We start from the raw sequence: 25,420 nt of genomic DNA, 5'->3' as shown, positions 1-25,420 counted from the left end.
AGCACTGTACAGAGACAGAAACCTCCTGTTCTGTGAGGTATAGCATTGTACTCATTTTACTTGCTAGTTTGCCAGTCTGGTTTCCACACGTTGAAAAGCAGATTTATGCTTTAACTTACTGGGATCTTGCTATGGCTACTGAACACTAGGTTGTGATTTGTTGAATTTGAAGGTTTTTGCTTGTGAATGGTATGTGCTTCTGTCCTCAAATAATCTTGTTTTACTAATTGGTCACATTGTTTGCTGCACTACATTATGTGTAGTAAATTTTGTGTAATATTGATCCAGTTCTTTTGAGGTATTTTTGTTTGAATACAAGGTCACCCATAAGCTCTATTCAAATAATTGAATATGACAGAGTGTGAAGCAAAACAACTAAATGAATCTGCACGGTTTAAGTGGGCGGGCTGAATTCCATGGAAGTTTATTCATATCTGATTGAGTTTAGTTGTCTTGCAATATTAAAGGTGGAAGCTCTCTTGTGTTAGAATGATCAATGCAGCATTTTTGTTTTACATCATTTTATTTAGAAGTCTTTTCCAATATTACAAAGAAGCTTAAATAGTCTCTTTTTTTAAAAAAAAAACAAGTAACATTTGTGTATTTCGTATCATAGTATTTCAGTATGGAATCTGGACCTCAGTCATAACTGGTCTATATCAACCAGGATGCCCATCTAAGCTAGTCTCATTTGCCTGTTGTTTGCTCCTGTCCTTCTATACCTTTAACAATGTACCTGCCTAATGTCTTGATATCATAAAACATTTTTAAACTACTGAGTTTTTTTGAAATGAGTCATTGTGATCTGGAGAAGATCTAATATGCTGTCTCTAAGTAATGTGATATATATCATTAACAAGGATTCTTTTTAGGCCTGAATGATATTTGTTAGAGAATACATATTAGTGGACTTCGGAGTCACTAATTAGTAAGGAGGAGCATCCATAATCTGCAAAGGGAAATAGACAAATTAATCATGGGCAATAAACTGTTGGATGCAAAATAAAGTGAGGGGGAAAGGAGGCAATTCAATGAGCATAATGAATAAGGAGTCAAGAAATGAAACCACTTAACATGCAGATGCAATTAAGGTGCAACTAACTCCATGCTCCATCATAGTATGAAGATGGTTGCCTGCTTTGAAAGAGGTGCTGTTTTAGTTTATTGATATAATTGACAAAACATGTTGTAATCTTTAAAAAGTAACTTTTATTTTTATAGATATCATGATATTCTTCATTCACTCCACTATGCCCGGAAACCAAACCTTGGTTTAAAGTCCTGTGACGGCCATCAGGAACTCCTCAACTATCTCCGAACAGACCTCATTGAGGTGGCAACCCGACTGCAGAAAGGAGGGTTGGGTTACATGGACAAATGTGATGAATTTGAGGAGAGGGTAAGTAAACACACGAACACTAGTGTACTCAGCAAGTGGTGTTTGTATGACCAGTAGCTACTGTACATAGATGCTACACAATATTCATGATCAATCATTCAACTGTTTTGACAAAGTAAGCTAGTTATCCATCTAGTTTAATGTTAAAGTAAATGTTTTCTTAGCTTTACCCTTGTTGGTAAAAAGAGATTGGTCTTAACCCAGGAAAATACAGACATTCAGAACCACAGATGTGTATTCCCACTCCTTGTAAAGAGTATTTCTTCTGGCTTGAAATTAACATTTTGCCTTTCTTTTTAAAAGTGAGATTATGAACTCTTCTTAATCTTGTCACTTTTTTTCTTCTCCAACAATGATAACATGGACAAATAGCTCCCTTCTATGTTACTAGTTTCTATAGTATAATCTTAGCCAAGAAGGGTGCCTTCAAAGAGTCTGTACTTGTGGAGCAGTAGTCCTTTTCTCTGTTACATCATTAGTTCTCTTCGTGGTAATAGTTTATTTTCTGCAACCCAAATTGTTCTTGTCCTGAGCTTCCAGTCTGGTATTTATTATCAGTGACAGCTATTCATTTAGCTGATGGCGGCCTTGTACTTGGAGTGTGAAAGTTTTGGACTATTTTGAATTGTTTTTCTTTAGGACTTCACTTCCAAATCAGCCTGATTATGTGGAGGGTAATTCAGTTGTTTGCTTGTTGTGGTGGCCTATGTTAAGTATTTACACTCAACCAGCCATATTATAATGGACATGAACTAATTCATTGTCCAATTTGAGCTAATTTCATTAAAGCAAATGTCATTTATGGGGAAAATCAAGATTGTGGAGTAAGGGTGCGATTGTCAATGGAACAAAGGTGTTCAAGAACAATGTGTATGTTTTTTGTAAAGCATTCTCAGATTAAGTTCATCATTAAGACGAAAGGGTTTTAAGCATGTTATATGCACAGATTGCGGTTAGTTGCCTGATAAATTTGGCTAAATTTTACTCTGAGAAGCACTTCTGATGGCAAAGATTGGACCAGGCTAACTTAATGTAAAGGGGGAAAATCAAAAAAAATTGCAGATTCTCAATCTGAAATAGAAAAGCAGAAAATGCTGGAAACAGTCAGCAGGTTAGGTAGCATCTGTGATCTGGAATGTTAAAGTTAATATCTAGACCCTTTTCTCTATTCCTTTAAGGGTATCTTCATCCTGAAACATTCACTCTTCTCTCTTTCTGGAATTATGTTTTTGTGAATTATATCCCCAAATCATTGGGAATTGGAGCAATATAGTCTTGTTTAGATGTCCAAAACTTGGAAAACACCATCTTTGGCATTGCAAATATACAATTTATCCAACATCAATTGGCCTTCTAACCCACATATTTACACTGCTCAAATCCTTTTTTTTTTGTTTCCCTTCAAACATTTTCTAAGCTGTGGAGAAACAGTGAGATAACTGTCAAAAGTGTAGAATCAACAGAGAAAGTTGGAATTCTTAGTAGATTAGGCAACATCTTTCAAGACTCAAACATGTTAATTTTTTTGATGATATTTGAAAGATCATTGTCCTGAAACAGGGCTCTTTTTCTCTTTGTAGATGCTGCCTCACCTGATTAGTTAACACATTTTGAATTTTTATTTTAGGATTCCAGTACCTGGAATACTTTACATTTGTAGGAATAAGATAAAGCTAGGATCAAATATCCCCATATTGGAGTAATCTACTATACCTGGTGCAGTATTTTTATGAAATTGTTAATAAGAGATGCAGGTAGTGATTAATCAATGTGGAATATTCACTGTTATTGAGCTATGGCTTTTGGGTGTTTAGGGAAGGAAAGGAAAGAAAATGTCTTAAAATGCTGTTGTATGCACAGTAAGGAAGCACATTGTGAACATTTGCAGTTATGACTTATTTCAAAGAGCAACACCATTTAGAACCATTTCTGAAGTTCAATCAGGTGATTGCTGAGAAACTGGGAGCTCGAGTAGGTGGCATCAATTGAGGAGCAGTTATTAAATCAGAACACTTCCTCTTTTTATTTCTAACCTTCGTGCCAATCCACTTGGATAGCAGTTTCAGACTTGCTTTGATTCTCTTTACTCTTAAGTGTGACACATAATGTTTGCCATCAAGTGTTTTTGCGTGGTATGATAGTGAAATTCATGCCGTCTGGGCAAATAGGCAGTTAAGAGCTAAGTTGTGACGAAAATTTCATTGTATTGCTTCCTGGTTTGTTAGGTGCGATCGATGGATGATCTGAAGGATTTGGGAGAGTGCGTAATCACACTTCAGGAGTGTATAATAAAGAAATTTCTCCAAGGATTCATGGCTCCCAAGCAGAAAAAGAAAGCAGGCGAGGAAGTAAAAGTGGAGGAACTGGATGAGGAAAAGAAAATGGCTGAAGAAGCTAAGGTAAGTTGTGCAATTTCACTCTGGAGCACAGTTAATGCAAACATCACCCCACGTATTCTGCTTACTTTAAAGACTGCAGTTGATGATATGCCATATCCAGGGCTCTATTCCACAGGCTTAATTAATAGCTTTGTCTTTTGCTTTCTGAATCCTGTATTTTGAACATCCAAAATACCCTGTATTATCAACTCTATCTCTTCCTTTGAGGCATTCCTTAAAACCTACTTTTTTGGGCAAGCTAAAGAATCCTTTTATACAATATCAATTTTTCTTTGGTTATGCTTTTGCAAAGCTAATTTGGACAGAAAATGGCATTGAAGATGCAAACTAATTTTGGAATTTAGTTTTGAGACTGGGGCATTGATAACAGTCACTATTTATTGCCTATCCTGAATTATCCATAAGAGATTGGTGGTGAGCTTTTGCCATAAAGTGCTCAAGTCCTGTTAAAGGTATATTCTTGGGTAGGAAGTTTCTGGATTTGGACTCAGTAACCAGTGATGCTATTCTGGATAAGGATGGTGCCTGATTGGGAGGGGAGCTTGCACAGTTTGTTTCCTCATGACAGCATTTGGGTTTCATAATAGCTCTGAGAAATGTGGTCAGAATAGCCTGTATGAGAAACAACTGTACATAATATGGATGCTAAACACTGCAGCCAATGTGCACTTGCGGTAGAGGGAATTAATGTTTAGCCTGGTTGATATAGTGCGAAGTTGGTTTGTGCTGGCTGTTGATGAACTTCTTGAGAGCTGTTCGAATTGTGTTTGATGCAGATGGAGAGTATTGTATCATGGGACTGATTTGGCAGAACTGGTCAGGGGTTTGAGAGGTACACTGTTGGCTGTAGAATACCCAGCCTATCATCTGTTCTTGTAGTAGTTTATTAATGTGGTTGGTCCATTTGAGTTGGTTTTAATATAGTCAGCCAGTCCCAATCTTGAAATGCAGATTGAGAGGATGTGTTCGACAGGGTGTTGTTACCAAACTTTAATCAAAGATAAAATTGCATTATATCTAATATTCTTGATCTACCTCATCATCTCACAATGTTCCCATTAGTACTATTTCACCTTCATTTCAAAATGCTTTCTTCATTTTAAGAATAAAAACTTGTTCTTTTGTTCAAAGAGCAATTCAATATGTCATACTCTCCACTAATTTGCTGGAACCCTAATGAAAGTACTAATTTTGTGTTCTGTATTGCTTATTTATTATTATTATGTTTTTTTTTCTTTTCATATTTGGACAGTGTTGTCTTCCACATTAATTTTTTTTGTCTTGTGCAGTTTTTCATTGATTCTATTGTTTCTTTGTATTTAATATGAATGCCTGCAAGACTTTGAATTCAGGGTAGCATATGGTGTATAGTATATGGACTTTGATATAAATTTATTTTGAACTTTGTTCACTTTTGATTTCCTCTAAGGGCAGACAATGTCAATTCCACACATTTCTATTGTATGAGCTGCACTGCAGCATATGGAAATGGCCAGCAGGGGTCAATATTAGTTCAACAAAAGATCATTATTCACTTGTCTCTCTCTCAGGCATTTCTATTCTCATCAGTTATCTCTAAATCCTCAAAACTAATGTAGGTTTTTCTCTCAAATTGTCATACTATCTATTATAAATTGCACATTGTACATTTAGACGGAGACGTAACGCAAAGATTTTTACTCCATGTATATGAAGGATGTAAGTAATAAAGTCAATTCAATGTAGTAAGCGTGTAGGTAAAGTGGATGAGCACTGCTTCGTCTGATTGTGTAGAACCTTTTTGCATTCCTAATGTGTGGACTTCATGCTCTTAATAACAGCCTGAATGCAAATTTTTCACTTTGAGCAGTCATGGGCCAGGGATTCTCAAGAATCAGTGGGGTTGGTGAAATTTTCTGGGCCTGTAAGCATATTCTTGAGTCTTTCCCTCTTTCTGCCTGTTGCCTCCTTCAGCTTGGTGTCTTTTTAAGAGTCTGATGTCAGACATCCAAGTAACTTTGCCTTTGAAGCCAGCTTGATATAATGAGATCCTCACTGCTAGGGGCATTGCCCTTGGGTAAATTTGGAGAGTTTAGTAAAGAGTGGATTGGTAGAATTGTTTCAGTGCCTTGAGGTGCCTGCTATAGCTGGACCAGGAATTAGGAGCCACTGCTTGTCACAGGTGCTTAAGGAAGTCTGGGAAAGTATAGGAATACAACACAATATTCCCTTTATTTTGATTAAGGTCTGTTGGTAAGATTGTCTAATAAATTTTAAGAATGACAGTTCAACCTTGATAATGGGAACATTTAATCAACAATAATTTGGGTCAGAATTGGTAGTCACTTGCATAGGTATGAAATAATCAGAGAAAATATACGTTCATCACAGGTCATTAGTTTTCTGAAGAAGCAGTGAAGAGGTTTGATTAATAAACAGAATACGAACTTCCAAATACTATTTCACAAAGTGCCATATAATAAACTTGTCATCAAGATTAAAGGCTGGAACCAAAGGTGTTTTAGAGAGGATAGAGAATTGGCTAAGTAACAGGATAAAGTTGGAGCTCTGACTTGTTTTCCAAATGTGCAGGTTACACAAATGGTGGAAGCAGTGACCACAGGTGGAATAGATGGGTGTTGAAGGGGTGACAATTGATAATATAACCTCAGTTTTTTTTACTCCATCAATGTTCCTTGATCTGCTGGGCATTTCCTATATTCTCTGATTTCATGCTTGCAGCAACTGCAGTTTTCTGTATCTAATATTTGCACAATATTTTTTATTTCCTCTGTCCTCGTATATCTTCAATTTGCATCTTGTACCAACATCACCTGAAGAACTGCACTTTGACCAGAACCACTACTTGCATCATTTAGTTTCTCTTGGTCTGTTCCCTACCAAATATTTGTTCACTCCAGCCCTCCCCTTCCTTGCAGATTAAAACATGCTTGTCTTCCAACCTTTCATTGCTGCACTTGAAATGCTAATTATTTCTCCACATAGATGTTGTCTGACTTTGTTTTATCTGCTTGTTTCATATTTCCAGCATTTGTTGCTTTTCTCTTTGCTTTGAACCTTGGGAGTTTACATGGATAGCTTGTTGAAAATGGTATGGTAAGCTGAGAAAGTTCTTCAAAAAAAAACAGATTTTGAGCTCTATAAAGGAGTCAGAGTATAAGAGCAGGAAAGTCACAATAAGCCTTTATGGTTGTTCCCATGTTGCAAATGCCAGACTTAAGGACATCTCTATTTGCAACCAAACACCCAAAATGTTGAGTTTAAAAGCATCTGTTCTTGTGAATGACGGAACTAGTTTCTCTCTCTATTTTATGTATTATTCTTAATAGTCAGCTGCTTTTAATGCCATTTATTTGTTTCTTACAAAAATATGTGTTTTATCAAATTTTGCCCATTTCCCAATTTATGGACAAAATCAATGTGTGGACGTTAGTAAAATGAACCTGGTCATTGCCAGGGGTGGCCTGCATCAAACCAGACTGATGTGGGAGGAAAGGAAAAAGACTGGTGTGTCTCCGGTTGAGATTTTCACTGTCCTTAAATTAGGTCACATGACTGGAAGCTGGCAAATGTCGTTTTACTTTTCAAGAGGGCAGCAAAGAAAAGCCTGCAATCTATAGACCTGTGAGCTTAACTTCAGTAGTAGGGAAGTTATTGGAAAATATTCTGAGGGGCAGGATTATTGATCAGAGGTGGCCAGCTGGCTTTGTCAAGGAAAAATCTTGTCTGACCATTCCAGTTGATTTTTGTCTTTGAGGAAATAATGAAGTGTATTGACGAGGATAGTGCAATAGATACAGTCTTCAGTAAAGGTTTTGTCAAAGTGCCACATTGGTTAGGACCCTTGGAATCCAAGGCAAGTTGGCAAATTTGATCCAAAATTGGCTTAGAAATAAGTGACAAGTGGGTAATGGTGGAAGGCTTTGTTTATGATTGGATGCCAAGTATTAGAGGTATTCCACGGGGATCAGTACTGGGACCTTCAGTGTTCCTAATACACCTGAACGATTGGATGTTAATATAAGGAGGCATAATCTTAAGTTTGTGGATGTAAACACTTGGGCAGTAGAGTGTGAATGGTTTGTTAGCATAATGGACTGAAAAAAGCAGATGGAGCTTAATGCTGATTAATGTAAGGTAAATACATCCTGTGAGTACTAATAAGGCTAGGACATTCACTCTCAATAATTAGACCCTAGAGAATATCGAAGACTAGAGGGACCTTCATATGCAAGCTAGATATCCTTGAAGGTGGCAGTGTAGGTAGCTAATACGGTAAGGGGTAAAAGATTTGAGGAGGGCCTTTTGTATCCAGAGTGCACAGAGTGCCTGGAATGCACTGTTGGAGAGAGTGGTGGAAACAGAAGTTACTGACTAGTCAAGCACTTGAATCATCTCAGCATATTTTAGAGGATGGAAGTTGGGACTAGCTACAGGTAGGTGCCCACTTGGTTGATGTGGGTTGAGTGGCCTTTTTCATCCATATAACTGGCTTGACATTCTTTAAGCCATGGTTAGAATATCATGTCTAATAAAGAGATTGGCTAAAGTTATTTTAATTAATATCTTTAAAAATTGTTTTTCAAAGAATGTGGTTTCCCTTCACCACTGATACTGCCCTCACCCACATCTCCTTCATTTCCTCGCCTCATCATCTTACCGTCATAATGGATAGAGTAGCTCTTGTCCACTTCTGCCACCTATGCGCCTTCACATCCGCGCATTATTCTCTGAAACTTCCACCATCTTCAACGGGATCATGCCACCAGACACATCTTTACCTTCTTCCACCACTCCCACTCTCCGCTTTCTGCAGAGATTGCTCCCTCCTTGACTCCCTTGTTCATTCATCCCTCCCTAATAACCACCTTCCTGTCACGTATCCCTGCAGATGTGCCTACCCATTCACCTGTTCCCTCATCTCCATACTTTCTAGGTGAAGTAACAGTTCTCCACAGATTTGCAGGTGTCGTCTACTGTATCTGGCACCCCAGTGCAGCCTACTCTATATTGGTGAACCCCAACATTGATTGTGAGCCTGCTTTGTCAGGCACTTTCGCTTCATCTGCAGAAGGCAGGATTTCCTGGTGGTCAACCATTTTAATTCCAGTCCCCATTCCAATTCCAACATACTGGTCCTTGGCCTACTCTACTGCCACGATGAGGCGATTGTTAGGTTGGAGGAGCGACACCTCCTATTCCATTGAGGTAGTCTCCAACCCAATGGCATGAACGTTGATTTATCTAACTTCCGGTAACTTCTCCCCTCCCACTTCCCTCTTCTTCCATTCTCTACTCTGCCTCCCCTCTTACCACTTCTCTTTCCTCTGACTGACCTTATTCTGGCTTTTTCCCCTTTCATTTCCAGTCCTGATGAAGTGTTTCGGCCTGGAATATCAACTTGTTTATTCATTTCTCTAGGTGCTGCCTGACCTGAGTTCCTCCAGCATTTTGTATGTGTTACTCTGGGTTTCCAGCATGTGCGTAATCTCTTGTTTATTATTTGCTAAGATTATTCTGGGGACGTAGGAGTTTGGTCATGCTGAATAGACTATTGAAGCAGGGATTGTTTTTCCTGGGGCAGAGGAGGTTGCAAGGACATCTGATAAAATAGGTTAACATCATGAAGGATATGGAAAGCTCTTCCAGGAGGAACAGAGAATCAAAACAACCCTTTCTACTGCCCTCCATCACCCCTTCTATATTTACACTCTTGACCAGCTAAGATTAAATAGCATTTGTCAATGTTTTGGATAGTACCAGCAGGATTTTTGTCCTTGAGTCAATCTTTGTATCCCGTTCAAGTTTAATTGTCATTCAACCATACATGAATAGCCATGAACACAGCCAAACAAAAGTGTTACTCTGGGGCCAGAGTGTAAATACAGTACCAACGGTCATACGCAGCACAAGGCACATCTAAGATATCAGTAAGTTAATCACAGGTATATTTGCTCTTTGTTCCTCTTTTCGGCAATGCACTCTTGTTTTCTGTCTTTCCTGGATCTAACGAAAGATCATTGATCTGAAAAATAAAAGTTGTTGATTTGTCTCTCCACAATACTACATGACTTGCAGAGTGTCGCCAGCATTTTCTTTCCTCAGTTCAATAGCATCCTGCATAGAGCCTCAGTAACTACTGACTTGGCAAGAAGCAAGTCCACAAGAAACGTGATCATTGCAACATGGGCATTGACAGTCTGCAATGACTGTCTACGGTCCCTCTGCAGGCACTGATGAATATCTAGGCTCCTGAATGCACCACAGTGGAAGCTGAGGTACCAGCTTGTCCAGTGATAAAAAGGATAGGTTGTAAACTGAATCAAGTTATTTTAAGAATTCTGTTGCATTTTAGAATACAGAGTCATTTCAAAATTACTTTCACTATCTCCCTATCATTTTATCCCCTTCAACTACTAATGCATTGCTAGGTTAATTGGGATAATTTTAGGGTATTTAAAAATTGCTGACTTGATTGGGCACCTTAACCAATTTCCATTTGATTCTTGAAATTCCATCTATAGGTTGAAAGTACCTTTTAAAGTGACTGTTCTTAATGAGTGAGCCTTGTCACTGTAAGCAGGTTGATTGCAAAGGCATTGTCACTCTTATAGAGTCTGCAGTTCACAATCTTCTTACCTTTCCTCTCCCCAAGCCAGGGATTTTAGTGATATGTAATTACCAACTGTTTCAGGACTGAGTTCAAGTAATGCAGGATAGGCCTGGAATTGTCCCTGGGAACTGGTAGTCTGCTATATTTCAGTTAGTGGCAGTCATTTGATGTTGCCAACCTACAATCAAACTCCAGAAAGTTTTGTTTTAATGTACCAGGTATTGTTGGATAATTATTTTATTTGTGGGTAAAATTCGAAGTGATTAATCCACTTGTGTTTGGGTCATTGAACTTCAAAGAACAAATAAAAATTGAGTGTAAAATTGATACTGTTTGGCATTACAAAGCTGTAATCTAATTCTAGCATTATTTAAATCGAGCAAATTTTAATGCCTTCTGGACCCTTCAATTACTTCAGCTTTGTAATTACTTCCATATCTGCATTTTTCAAACAATCAAAGTGCACTTGGGTGCAGCTGCTCACCTGCTGTTGAATGACAAAACAAACTGTTTTGCCTGTTGAATGGTACAGTTCTGTGTGACTGCTCACTGAAATATGAGAAAAATAGGTTCTTAAAATAAGTTGTTGCTTTGTTCAAAATTGGCAATAACAATTTAATTTTGCAAAGGATTACCGTGTTCCAGAGTGAAAATATTTCTCAGTATTGAAGTTAAATTAGATTGCCACTGATTACTTTGTCCATTTACGTTTTGCTTTTATAGTCAATGAGCATAGAAAATATTTGTCTCCTTAGTAACCACATGCTCTGAAGTGTGCACACTTGTGTTTGTATCTGTTAAAATTAAGATCTATTGCATCCATTCTAGTTCATGTTTTCATTGGCTGTCAAAACTTAACTGCTGAATTGTTTTAACCCTTTGGATGTTTAAAGCAAGTTTATCTCTTAAATTGATTTTCTGCACTCTTTTGAATCATTGATTTTTAAATTAAATGTTTATTGATAATTAACAATCAACTATTTGGACTAGATATTTCGGTTTAGTAAACTGGAATAAGCTGAGCCTTGTAGCTTCAATTCAGTTCTGCTAACTGAGCATTTAGCCTAGAAGTAGAAGTACAAAAATTGAACATGTTTGGAATCTAAGGCTTCCTTGATGCCAATTTTGATGGCTTCTGAAAGGATCTGGCAGGTGTGGATTGGGGTGGTTTTTATTCTGGCAAAGGGTTGCTTTGTAAGTGGGAGATCTTCAAAGTGAAATTTTGAGAGTATAGTGTTTGCATGTTCCAGTTAGAATAAAGGGCAAGGCTAACTGGTTTAGGGAACCTTGGTTCTTGCAGGCTGTTGATGCCCTGGTTAAGAAGGAGGAGGTGCGTGGTAAGGTATTTGAGTATAAGGAATGCAAGAGAACACTGAAGAGAGATATCTGGAGAGCTAAAAGAAAACACAAGGATGCTGTGGCAGACAAGGTGAAGGAGAATCCGAAGAGCTTTTACAGGTATATTAAGAGCAAAAGGATAGCAAGGAAGGAAATTTGTCCACTTGTTCAGCATGGTCATTATGTATGGAGCTGAAAGATGGGGGAGAGGTGCCAAAGTATTGGAGGATAGCTATTGTTTAAGAAGGGCTCTGAGAATAAGGTGGGAAATTATACACTAGTGATTGCCTATCAGATCCTTTCTGATGCAATCAAAATTAGCATCAAGGAAGTAATGGATAGTTATTGCAGCATCTTCTAAGTTGTTTAAGTATTTAGATGGACAGGGTCTGATTAGAGATAGTCAACATAGCTTTCTGTGTCTGTTTTGAGGAAGTTGTAAGAAAGTTGATGAAAGCAAGGCAGTTGATTTTGTCTTATCAAGGCTGGTCAAGAAGTTTCAGGATGAAATAGTAAATTGGATTAGACATTAGCTTTGTTGGAGAAGTTACCCGTCGATGTCACAGGGATTGATGATGGATCCCTTGTTGTTTGTCTTCTATTAACGATATGGGTGATAATGTGGTAAACTCAATCAACAAATTTGCAGATGACACCAAAATTGCAGGGGGAATAGTGGACAGTAAGGAAAGTTATCAAACTTGCAGTGGGATCTAGATCAGCTGGAAAAATGGGCTGAAAAATGGCAAATGGAATTTAATGCAGGTAAATGTGAGGTGTTGCACTTTGGGAGGAAAAACCAAGGTAGGACGTGCACAAAGAGCGGTTGGGTGTTGAGTGTCACATCTCAAGTAGAAAGGGTCATAAAAAGAGCTTTTGTTACATTAGCCTGAAAGTATTCAGTGCAAAAGATGGAATGTTATGTTGAAGATCTTTGTGGGGCAATATTTGGAGTATTCTGTACAGTTCTTGTAACCTGTCTACAGGAAAAATATTACTAAGATTGAAACAGTACAGAAAAAAATTTACAAGGATGTTTACAGGGTTTGAGGACTTTAGCTGTAGAGAAAGGTTGAATAGATTAGGAATTTATTCCCTGGTGCGTAGGAATAAGGGGAGATTTGATAGAGGTATACAAAATTGAGGTTATAGATAGGGCAATTGCAAGTAGGCTTTTCCCATTAAGCTTGGGTGGAATTAAACTATAAGTCATAGGATAAGGGTAAAAGATGAAATGTTTGAGGGGGACATGAGGGAGATCTTCACTCAGGGTGGTGCAAGTGTAGAATGAGCTGCAAGCGGAAGTGGTGGATGTGGAGGTTCATTTTCAACCTTTAAGAGAAGTTTGGCCAAGAACATGGATGGGAGTATTGACCAATTAAGTTTGGTAGCATTGGCTACAAAAATGAGATACAGCATTCTGCTTTTTAAGAGTTGAATGATGGTTCATTCTGTTACTTGCTTCAGGTTTTAAATGGAAATAATTTCCAGAAGGAATAAATTTCAGTATCAAATATTTCCTAAAAACATCTATTTTCTGAGGAACTGCATTGTATTAGCATTATAGTAACAAGCTAAGAATTCAGCAGCCAATCTGAATAAAACTGCGTTCTCATTGAGGGTAGAACAAAAATAACGCTATGATGCCATATGTAGTTAATTCAGCTGCTTCATTTCACATTGAGTGAACATGCAGAGTAGCAACTTGAAACAGTGTTTCTAATCTCTGTGGAATGCAAAATGTTTTTCTTAGATTTAATGAAAGCTTTATTTTCAAATACAATGGATTCCAGTTAATTGGACCATTGGTTAATCGGGGCAGCTGTTTAAGAACTAAACTTGTAGAGAAAATAGCCAGCGTTCCCCTCATTTATTTGGGACACTTGCTTAATTAGGGCAAGAGTCCATTACTGAACAGTTTCTAACTAGCGTCAGTTGTATGTGTGTGTTCAAAAAGCAGTGATTTTTTTGTCACTGATAATTGGTGAGAAGTAAGCAGTAAGACAATTCAGAACTGTTGCTCACTGTGGTATCAAGCATTTAGGCTTTGAGATGCTGGAAATGGCTGGGAGAGCAAATGAAACAACACTACTTCAAGTTAAGAACTATATAAAGAATTTGAAGGTACGTACAATCATCTTGAAAGTTAAGGTGAAAGTGAAGATTTGAAGCATGCAATTGTCAAAAATTGTGTGAAGGTAGTCCATTACACTAGGAGTCTGTACTGATTTTGTTCACTTACACTCAAAACAACATGGTGGTATTGATTGGGTCTGTCGAATACTATTAGTAAGCATTCGGCACGGACTGGAAGGGCCAAGATGGCCTGTTTCTGTGCTGTAATATATGGTTATATGTTAAACTAGTATACCCTTTTATAGTACTGTAGAAGTGCTTGTATAGTGTTCTAATTTATTCTGTATTTCAGTTAAATACATAATTAGTTAAAAGGTAGTTTGTCTTTTTTATGCCTTTTTATCTATTTCCATGAAACTTCATCTAATTGAGACAACTGCTTAGTTGGGTCAACATTTACTGGACCCAGTGGGTCCCAGTTGACCAGAATCCACTGTATCCCTGACTGCCTGTACATCTGCTTGCATGCAGACTCTGTTTATAAGAATTCCCTGTTTTGTAATTGCTCTTCACTAACTTGCCTGCAGGTTGCTTCTGCATTGGAGCTATGGAAAGGTGCTATCCGAGAGGCTCAGACCTTCTCTCGCATGCACGTGTTGCTGGGAATGCTGGATGCCTGTATAAAATGGGACATGTCAACTGAAAATGCTCGGTGTAAAGTGTGCCGCAAGAAGGGTAAGTATTATGGTCATTAACAAATGGTGATGATTTGCAAATGGTGAATCTTCAAGTAATGAATAGATATGCTTTGTAAATTATCTTTATATTAAGAAGGGGAAGCTTGGCTTCGTGAACAACTGAAGCTTCTAACATGTGAGTATTGCCTGTATTGTTTTGGTCTCAATGCTGACATTTCTCTTTGCAGGTAAGGAATTTTAAGAGGTTTGTTCAGACTTTGCTGCTAGTAATGTTAGCTCGCCTTCAGAACTTTCTGCAGGTGACTGTCCCTGTTCCTTCTGCTCATGCACACTTCAGGACAACTATTATATTGCCTCCTCCTGTCCTGTTTCACAAAATACTGCTGTAGTATTAAATTCTTTCTGCTGCTTGTTTGATTACTTTATCTCGTTCTCTGTCTTGATGTGCATAATTGGTATCATCCTTGTTTATCTGCCTCCACTCCAAGTTTGGAAAACAGTATCACTGTTTACCACCTTTTAATTACCATAACTGCTGTAGCCACTAGTTTTTCAGGTGATAGTTTATATCATTTAGCCCTCTCCTTGATGTGCCTGTTTTATTATTTCTTCCCTTTTGCCTTTTGTCACTCTTACACCCACTAACCACCCCCACATACAAGTCCTGTCCATTACAAGCAGTCCCTTTTACTTGCACACTTTCTTGCACCACCAGCTCCCCCCTACTGCAACCTCATGTGTATTCATGTATAACCTGTCTTTGCAATGAAAGCTTTGTTCTTGTCTGTACTGTTCCTCAGTTCTGATGAATGGTCCTCAATGTGAAATTAACCCTTTCCTTCTATCCATAGGTGCTGACTGCTGCAGAGTGTTTACGACATTTTCTGGTTTTGTTTTAGATTTTGTAGCATCAGCAAGTTTGCTTTTGGAGAAATAGGACTTTAAGTTTACTTCATAGTGCTCTGCTCTATTGATGGTTCCTTATAATGAATAGCCAAATTATTTCAAAGTAGCCTTTAGGAATGACAAGAAAAAATGAATTATTGAGTATATTTACAAGTTTCAAAAGCTTTGTTCTATTTGGTCTTCTATTTCAGAAAATAAATCTTGCTCTGAAAGATTTGTATGTATGGTCTGTAAAATCAGATTTTTTTTTCTCATCAGGTGAAGATGACAAGCTGATTCTTTGTGATGAATGTAACAAGGCTTTCCACTTGTTCTGTCTGAGGCCAGCCCTTTATGTAATACCAGATGGAGAATGGCTCTGTCCGGCTTGTCAGCCAGCCACAGCCAGGCGTGGCACACGAGATAGGTAACCTTACAGCCAGCTTACTGCAGCATTGTCTATTGTCTTCTCATCCTCTGCAGATTTTTTTTCCACATAAATCCTCGCATAACTGTTGAAATGGATTCCAGCAGGTATAGCAATAGGTTTCATAAAAGTAACAGGCCTACACTTTTCACTGCCTTGATTTGACTTCTTAAATAATCAATATTTGGCAGAATTTTGCCCTGACATTGAATGACTTTCATCTTGGAATCAATTATTAATGTTGTCTGTTCTTTTTTTAAAAAAGGACTTCTGATGTCCATTGTTCTACTCCTCTGTTGACTTTTCCCCCTTCTGACCTTGGTGCAAAGTTGTGAATTGAGTTCCAGAGACCCATATTCAACAAGAAGTTTGAGTTTGCACTTTCTTGAAAACACAGGTATAACACTTTGTGTTGTAGATTGGAATAAAAGGGCAGGAAAGCTATTCCTGTGAAACCTGTGGGTGCAAGAGGGTAGATATGCAAAAATTACTGGTGATAAAGCAGAGTGAACAAATGGTTAAAAAAGCTTATGAGATCTTGTCCTTTATGTAAAATGCAATAGCAAGGAAGTCATAATGAATCTTTGCAAGATGTTGCAATGGCCAGAATTATGTCTAGTTTAGGACATTCCACTTTAGGAAAAAAATTAGAAGACCTTGGAGATGTTCTACCAGCATAATTTTAAATACTTTGCTGCTTTAGTTTATCTGTGAAATGATGTGGTTCTCCTTGTAGCAGTGGAGGCTGTAAGGTGTTCTTTTAGAGGAATTAAAATCATGAAGGGTCTAAATAGATTAGACAAAGAAATTGTTCCAGTTGGCAGAAGATTCAACAAACAAATGTAACCCCCTGGGTCGCCTCAGGCTTGCTCAGCTCGTTCCCGTCTAGGGGGAGCAGCCTTCGGCCCCGCCAAACTGGGTAATCAGCTGGTGTGGATGCTGTGTGATGTCCCCGCCCATCCCAAAAACAGACAGTACACCATATGCGATTAAATGAGTACAATTTATAAAGGTTACTATAAGAGATTAATAACAATACAGTATATATGAAGAAGAAAAAAAATAAAGAAAAGGCACCAAACTTATCAAAGTCCAAACCACTTGGTGCACAACCGTTGGAACTCAATTACTGAAGTCTTCTGGCCACCATTCGATCCCCTCCGAACTCCTCGACTTGCAGCTTAGGACCATCCGAAGTGGTCAACCAAGCACATCCAGCTTCATCTCCTCTCCTCGGAGTACCTCCTGGCCTCGGACCCCCGCTTGGGGTCCGTTCCTCGCCCAATTTACAGCATCGCATCCTCTCTTTCTCACCCCCTCGTGCCGATCTGCCCAAAAGCCCGCCAACAATAGCTTACAGACTCAGAAGAAAGAACACCATTAATCCCAATTGGTTTACAAAGGAATACAATTCTCATTATCACTAAATTTTAACCCAAACAAGCTTCCAGCACTCTCTCGCAACTAAGAAGCCATTTTGATTACATACACAGTAACAAAGAAAAAAGAAGAAACCCCCTTTACACAGATGGCAATGAAAAATAATAAGCAAACGAGCCAGATGTAACATGAAAAGATTTTACTTCGACCTTATGGTTAGGTTGTGTGGTTGAAATAAATTAATTTGTGCAGCTCAAAAGAGCAGTGCTTAAAAGGATAAAAGAAAAATTCAGGATTACAGGCAGAGGAGGTAGAGTAGGACCAGTCAAATTGTTTATGAAGTCTGCACATTAAGTACTTTTTAAAAATCGTACTTTGAGACTTGATAAACAAATCTACCTTTTTGGTTTTGAAAATTACAGTTACAATAATTGAAATGTATAATTTTAGTTCTTCAAGTTTATGGTGATGGTACTCTCGACTATATCCGTTCAGTGATCACAGTACTCTTGCCATTCCCTCTCATGAGCTTACAGGGTTCCTCTTGTTCTCACCTTCCACCTCCTTTGGTTTCCACAATATATGACACCTGCAGTGAGTCCACTGTGTTATATCTTTTCCTCCCTTATGCTGACATTTGGAAATAGAAGTTTTACCCAAGATACGTTTTCAATCCTGTGCAACTGCAGACAGTACAATATCTGTGCCTTTTATATCTTATTTCTTCATCACATCCAGGGCCTGTAGACCGCACTTTGTAGGAACAGTGGTTTGGTACTAGATTAAGATTCCATTGTTTACAAGATGGTCCCTTCAAATGTAGAACAGGAGAATGGTTTGTAGAGCACCTTCAATTAGTCTGCAATCATGACCACATATCTGCAGTTGCCTGTCGCTTTAATTCTACTGCTGCTAATTTGACCCTTCTGTCTTATGTCTCATATCTTCTTCCAAAGAAACTTACATAAATTAAAGTGCACACTTCACTTTTCAACTCGACCTTTTGTAATCCACACTGAGTTCAATAATTTCAGGTAAGTTTTTCTAGTATATTTTGCTTTGGATTTTCAGCATTGACTGAATTTTTATTGTAAATTCAAGAAATTATTCTATTTTTCCTGTTGACTCCTTGCCTTGATTAATGCTCTGCCATTCATTAACTCCTTTTCTGCCCTTTTTCACTTTATACTATCATCCTTTTTATTATTTAATCTCTCTCACATCACACCTTAACATGGGTTAGCTCTTCTTTGCACCCTCTTTTCAGTTTATCTTAAAGTGAATGTACCTCTAACTTTTCCTTGTTCTAATGAGAGATAATCAACCTGGAACTTCAAATCTATTTTCCCTCCATAGATGTTGCTTGTCCTGGTGAATATTTCCAGTGTACTCAGTTTTTGTTTCTCTCAATAGTTTTCTATTTGATAAAGAATGAAAGTCTTAATTTTTTTAATTAAAAAAAAACTGCATTATGTTCTTTCAGAAATTATGCTGAGGAGGAAGATGAAGCCAATGATGAGGAGGAGGAAGAAGAAGAGGAAGAGGAGGAGGAGGAAGAAGAGGAGGAAGAGGAAGATGACTATGAGGAGCGAGAAGGGCCTAGACTCAGATGTAAGATGTCTTTCTAGGGATTAATTTTCCATATTTTACCTGTTTGGAATTTGGAGTAATTTGGATTTGTCTGATGACAACTGCCCAGAATGTTGTCATTTCTCGATAAGTGGTTGCAGAGTTAGCACACACATTGGTCATAATCTTTTGAATTTCCCCGATTTTAGTAAGTTCTCAGCTGATAAAAAAAACTGCAGATGTTGCATTGTATTCAACAAAGAAGCAAGGCAGGAAGTGTTCAGCCAAATTTGGTGGAATCAATTATTAAGTATTGATAAGCAAGCCATTTAGATAATAGTACAGTTGGCAAAATTAGCATGGTTTTTTTTTGGAAATGGTTATGGTGTGGTGTTTTTGACTGTTGGGATTTTGAGGATCAATGAATGGGGTGGATAAATGAGATCCAGTAAATATGATTCAATTGAAGTTTAATTGTCATTCAGCCATACATGAATAGTCACGACGACAGCCAGAGAGACAGGGTTACTCTGGGGTCGAGGTGCAAAACACAGTGGCAACAGTCACGCAGCGTAAAGCATACACAAGTTAGTGGGCACAAATAGTATTACAATTCTGCAATGAGAGTCCAAAACAAACTTCCAGCAATCCAGTCAATAGAGCCAGTCTCCCACTGAGTGAACATATGGGGGTGGGGTGGGGGGTGCTGCAACACTGTTTTCAGCCTGGACACTGTGCAACATCGCCCCCTGGTGTGGAGCAGGCTGGCCCTGACCACTCCTCTCCCCCCCCCCCCCCCCCCCCACCCCGCAACTCCATGACTTGAAGCCCACACATACAGGACAGTAGGATACAATCTCACAAAATATGCATGTGTATAGTCCAGACCACCGTATCAGCCCATTGAAATCTATAGTTGGCCACAATAGAGCTTGTCTTCTGCCAAACGAACACTTTGGGGGAGGGGGCTTGCGAGTGGGAGGTGCCATCCATTGAGTGCCACTGAAATTTGCAGTCGACCACAAGAGAGATTTCCAAAGTACATCATTAAGTGCCACATTCAAGGTTACTGCAGTAGTAAACACACAGCATTGACTGACTAACAGAAATAATCAGTTTCAAAATTGGCACACTGTAGCTAGTTAAGTGGCATAGGGATTGATGTTGACAATCAATTGGTTACAATTTATACTAGTGATTTGTAGAGACAGGTTATTGTAGCGATATTAGTTGATAATACAAAGTTAGATAGGTTGTGACAATGATACGCAAAAGGCTACAGATGATTAAACGAGGTGTTTGGCAGAGGAAGTGAGGACAGCATGAGGTTTGGTAGGAATAATATAAAAGCAGAATCTTGTTCAAATAAGAATACACAGCAATTTGAATATCATTAAAGCTAACCTTGCAAGTCATTGGGATAGCAAACAGAAGTTTGCCTTATTTGCAAAGGGATGGAGTGTAACAGTAGAGGCTACTTTGTAATGGTGAGGGTGCAAATAAAAACAGGAAATAGTGTGTTAGGGCAGCATTTGTTTGGATAGAAAATGAAGTTAACATTTCAGGCTCACCTGTTACAAATGTTTGTGTTTAGGTTAGATTTCAAAAGGTGAATCCATGGTTGCAGTAAGTCATAGTTTTTCTCTGGTATTAACAAGCAATGTATTTTTTTTAATGCACTTCAGAGAGTGTTTACTAGTTGCTCTGAAAGGAACAAACTATTTTAAGAAGAAATGTTAAGCATTTAGACATTAAAAGAGGGAGAGTCTAAATGAGATCAGATGAAGGATCTCAGCCGTAGATGCTGCCTGACCAGTGTTCCTCCAGCATTTTGTGTTTTGTTACTGTGAGAGGAGGAAGGGGTGGCACTCAACAAGTTAGATGCTGAGAGGATGCATTTAAAACCAGTTAAAATTGAGATGAGGGTCTTGAAATCTTTGGAATTCTCTACTTCAAAAAGCTGTGGAGTCTGAATCGTTGAATTTATTCAAGGCAAGTAAATATTTTTGGCTGAAATAGGAGGGGAGGCAAAGCATGATTAACTGAATGACTGTTTAGGCACACGGAGCAATATGGCTGGAATGCCACTTGGAGAGCATGAATGAATGGTTGGTACCAATGTAGTGATCGCATATAAATCTTGCTTGTTGCAGCGAGACTCAGGAGAGCTGCTAAAGGAAAATCAGGGCCTCAGACTCGTCATCAGAGACAGGCCAAACAGCTGGGGAAGAAACGGTCCTCACACGTTCACGGCAGAAACACTCGACACAAGACGTCACCTGTCAATGGAGTGGACATTGATGAGCTGGTGAGTGCCAAGTGCCAGAATTTTGGGCCTGGCAACAAGATAGTTATAATATGAACAGGTGTTTGTCTAAAAATGCTTTAATCTTGTATACTGAAATCCAAACTTGAGATGATAAGATATTCAATTCCTTGGAGACAGACCAACTTGCTTCCAGCCTCTGAAGCGATGTTGAAAATAAAGGTGTGTCAAGGAAAATAACGATGTGTAGATTTTCTGCTTTTGTTTTATTAATTTTTCATTTGTTTGTGTAAAATTTTCATATCTAATGCTTATATGGATGTAAGCATTATTCCATATTCTGTGGTTTTGAAACAGCATGCTATCACTTGGGGAAAATGGGGAAGTCATTTGTCGCGGTAACTGAAATACTGCACAAGCCCCTAAAATATGACTTCATAAATCAGCACTTTCAATTAAGGGGGTTATTGCCGCATTATTCCTAGTAGGGGATGTAATATTGAAACCTAATGTAAGTTCAGCAGAAACATAGCACTGCTTTTAAAGTGCTTCTTTTCTTGCATTAACCAAGCTGTTGTGTTGTGCAAACCAGCAAAGACTCCAGCTGTGCTGATTTTACTGAGAACCAGTAGAGTTGGTCTCAGTTAGCCTGGATTTGGGGGAAGAAATTGTTTTGGATATCCTTATTCAGTCTGCAGTCTCTCTGGGAAGCCTTATGTAAACACAACGTGTGGATAGATGAAGCAGCTGTAGTGACGGCCCAAATCAGACCACGTCCAGTGTAATACAAGCTGCGTGTTTGCCCAAGAGACCCTTTCTGTCATCTGGGCATGGGAGTCTCCATTCTGATGGCAAATTAGATAATGAAAAACCTGACTTAGAGATATCAATATTTCATGGTAATCTACAACATGTTGCCTTTCAATTGTATTGACACTTAATATAACATTTCGGGCCACGATGACTCTTTATTCCTTTCTGTAGATATTATCTCACCTGCTTAGTTCCTCCAGCAACATTCTGTGTGTTACCCTGTGTTAAACAAATTTCTTAATAAATGATCTGCTAATTCAATCAGAGGCAAACTGGCTGCATTGCCCATATTTCGACATGGAGATTTATTTCTTGTTCATCAATCTCATTACTTTAAAGCATCTTAAAGTAGTAAAAAGTGGGAAGCCTGCCAAAGATTGGAGGCTGTGTTATTTTGATGTGATGAATACAAATACTATGACAAGAGCTCTAATATTAAAGTTTGAAATTATTATGTTTGCAAACTGAATGCAAGATCGGGTTTGGAGTGAATGTATTAACCAAAATTATTTCAGGCCATTTCTTATCCCATTAAAGTGGCAATCAAGCTTTGTTATTAAATTAGAGCTTTTTGTTCAGCAACTTTTAGTTTCTACATTGTGTATTATGTTTAAAAGTCAGAAAGAAATCCTTCTAGCGAAGAGATTATTTACAACTCCCAGCATTTAAAATACTAAAATACTTTGCAGCTGGATACCATGAGGACATTCAAGTCTTGGATGTATGAGTTGGGAGCTGGAAGCAAGCTTTGAGAGAAAGGGAAAAGAGAGTACAGGAACAGAGCATAAGGCTGTTATGTAAGATAGAAAGTAACTCGTTTTACATTTGATCTTGGGCAGACATCTGCTTAACATGGTTGAATTAAGCTACCTATGAATTTTAGAACTTTGGTCAATAGTTAAATCTTGGTCTCAATTCACTCATATCCCAGAATGTTAATATCTGGAGAAAAACAATTCAGCAGAATTATCATTCATATTCCTTCCCTTGCCTCACATTTAAAAAAAATCCTTCTGATCCAGGGTCATGAAATTCTTGTTTTTGAGAAATCATTGCTGGCATTCTGGCTATATTGTCGGGTCTTTTCTTCGCCATCTTTGAGTAGGTCAAGCAGGAGACGCCAGGAAATTATTCTGGTCTCGACAAAGGGAATGACAATCATTGGAAGATTTTTGACATCTATCTCGGCAAAGGTGCTCTTGAACCCTTACAGTTTATGGATTATTGAAAGATGATTCATAGGTCATTAAGAAGGTTTAAAATAGGACTAAATTTATCTGTAAGCTGGGGGGTCCAATTAGTATTAGAATCCCAATCATGCAGTTGTATCTCGGGCTGTTTGTACTGCTGACAGTTGTTGCTGGCCTACTGGGGTTAGAGAAAGTTGCAGCACTCATGTCAGCTGTCCTGTTGTACTCCAGCCAAACAGAAGTGGGTTTGTCTTTCATGGGCAGCAATTATCAGGAGACCAAATAAACAGTATCTACGGACCCGACCTGATAATCCATTCTCATTTGTCATACAGTTTCACTAGAGTAGGCCAGTCCAGAGTGTAATAGTGTGTGTGTGTGTACTCGTAAGCAGGCAGCGTAAGAAAAAAATGTTCTAAGAGTTGAATGAGATGTATGGGCTTGTGAAATTTTCATGCTTTTTCTTGAAATGGTGAATATTCCACCATAGTTTAATTGTTTTTATAGAAATTTCTATGCTCTTATCCTGAGACTAAATATTGTTTTGACAGTTTTCTTGCATTATTGAACTATACAATTTTAACAATATTTATTGCCAACATTATAAGGCAGTGGATTGGAAGTGGAGTTGAAATGACCGCAAAGCATAGAGAAATAATTTCAAGAGCAGGAACAAAACAAATTCTTCCAGTGAAAGCAGTTTAATTAATAGAGAAAGTTATACTGTGCACTTGAGTGGAAGATTGTATATCAAATGTATCTACTGAACAATGAGATTGCCAAATAATGGATGAATCTCCCTCTATTACATCAATGTGTACAGTCTTAAAATAATTGAGGTATTTCTAGCTATATGTTTTCCAATTATGCTTGGATTAAAAAAACACACAAAACAAATGGATAGAGTATTTGTTGGCAGTTTGTGGAAATCAGTGTATTTAGCATGAACCCAGGTTTTCTGAATTTTAAAGGATGAAACCAGTAGTTTCCTTGCAGAATTAGTTAAAATCATACCATCTATTGGCATTTGTTTCTTATGGGGTGCAAGTGTTGTTAGCAAAGGCTGGTACTTATTGTCAGGCTGTATTTGTTCTTCTGATGGTGAGACATCTTCTCTAACAACGACATTTAGTATGGTAAACGGCTACTGCCATGGCATTGGGTAAAGAGTTTCAATATTGGCACTTATGATAAAGGAATAATCTGACAATGTTATCACTAGTAGCACAGTACTGTACATAAACCCTGGGCACCCTAGATTTTAATATGGTTTCAGAAGTAAGTATGCTTTTAAAATAAGGCTTTAATATGGTTTCTTTTTTTTTGTATATTCAAGGTTCATTTATTATCAAAGAATGTGTAAATTACACAACCTTCAGATTTGCTTGCTCACAGATAGCCACAAAGCCAGAAACCTGAAAGAACCCAATTAAAGAAAAAATAGTATAAAAGTAAAATGCCAACCCTCCACGCAAGAGGGAAAAATAAAAATCATGCAAACAATTGAAGTGGATAACAGCACTGGAAACCAAAAATTGAGTCCTCAGATCCATCCAAACCCTGGAGCAGCCTGGAGTAGGCCCAAAGCCTTGCTTATCAGTTCATCATAGTAACTTAAAAAACCTACAGCACAATACAGGCCTTTTGGTCCACAAAGCTGTGCTGAACATGTCTTTAACTTAGAAATTACCTAGGGTTACCCACAGCCCTCTTTTTCTTTTTGTTTTGTAATTTATTTTTTTATTGAAGTTCATCATCAAACAAACATTTCCATAAGATGTATTTCAGACATGTACATATACATCATATAATCATATATATCACAAATCTCCACAAAATATTTATCTGGGGTATACACTTATAGAAAAGAGTGGAAAGAAAAAACAAGCAAAAGGAAAGAACTATGTACAAGTAGGGAGTGATCTGTTTTTTTTAACAACAGATTCATTGATTTGTGAGAATAAAATCAGGCCTGTGAGGCATTATGTAGTGAAACCATTTTTCCCAATATGAATCAAATTGTTCCAAATTGGATAAAATACTCTTACGTTTGATTGGATTTAATAGCCCATTGACATTAAAAGAAATGAATTTTACCTTGTCCTTAGCCATCTGTATTTATCTGTCAATGTATCATTGAAATTAGAATAAAACTTAATTGATTTACTCCCTGAACAATTAAGAACCAAGAAATGCAAATAATAACAAAAATGGCAACAAATGTATGATTCCAAGGCTGCGGTCTCTAGTCGATGACCCTGCATTGAGCTAGAGGAAATGTCTAGCTGTGGGGGATAACCCCTCCTACTTGTTAGTTGAGGGCCCCCATTGCAGTATTCATGGACAAGTCAAGTGAACAAATCCATT

At 38.0% G+C, this 25,420-nt stretch overlaps 1 protein-coding gene across 1 annotated transcript in view; it reads left to right on the top strand.

Annotated features, from left to right (window-relative positions):
* The window catches only part of baz1b (bromodomain adjacent to zinc finger domain, 1B), a 77,577-nt gene that overhangs the window by 38,917 nt on the left and 13,240 nt on the right, over positions 1–25,420 (top strand). Inside the window, exons 11-16 of the mRNA XM_059973101.1 lie at positions 1,222–1,399; positions 3,625–3,798; positions 14,413–14,560; positions 15,688–15,835; positions 18,699–18,826; positions 20,938–21,092. Of these exons, the coding sequence (XP_059829084.1) occupies positions 1,222–1,399; positions 3,625–3,798; positions 14,413–14,560; positions 15,688–15,835; positions 18,699–18,826; positions 20,938–21,092 (931 nt within the window). The remainder of the gene's footprint in view (positions 1–1,221; positions 1,400–3,624; positions 3,799–14,412; positions 14,561–15,687; positions 15,836–18,698; positions 18,827–20,937; positions 21,093–25,420) is intronic.

The sequence above is a fragment of the Hypanus sabinus genome, chromosome 6 (assembly GCF_030144855.1).
Source record: "Hypanus sabinus isolate sHypSab1 chromosome 6, sHypSab1.hap1, whole genome shotgun sequence".
Taxonomy (NCBI): Eukaryota; Metazoa; Chordata; class Chondrichthyes; order Myliobatiformes; family Dasyatidae; genus Hypanus; species Hypanus sabinus.
This window is presented reverse-complemented; position numbering and strand designations above follow the sequence as displayed.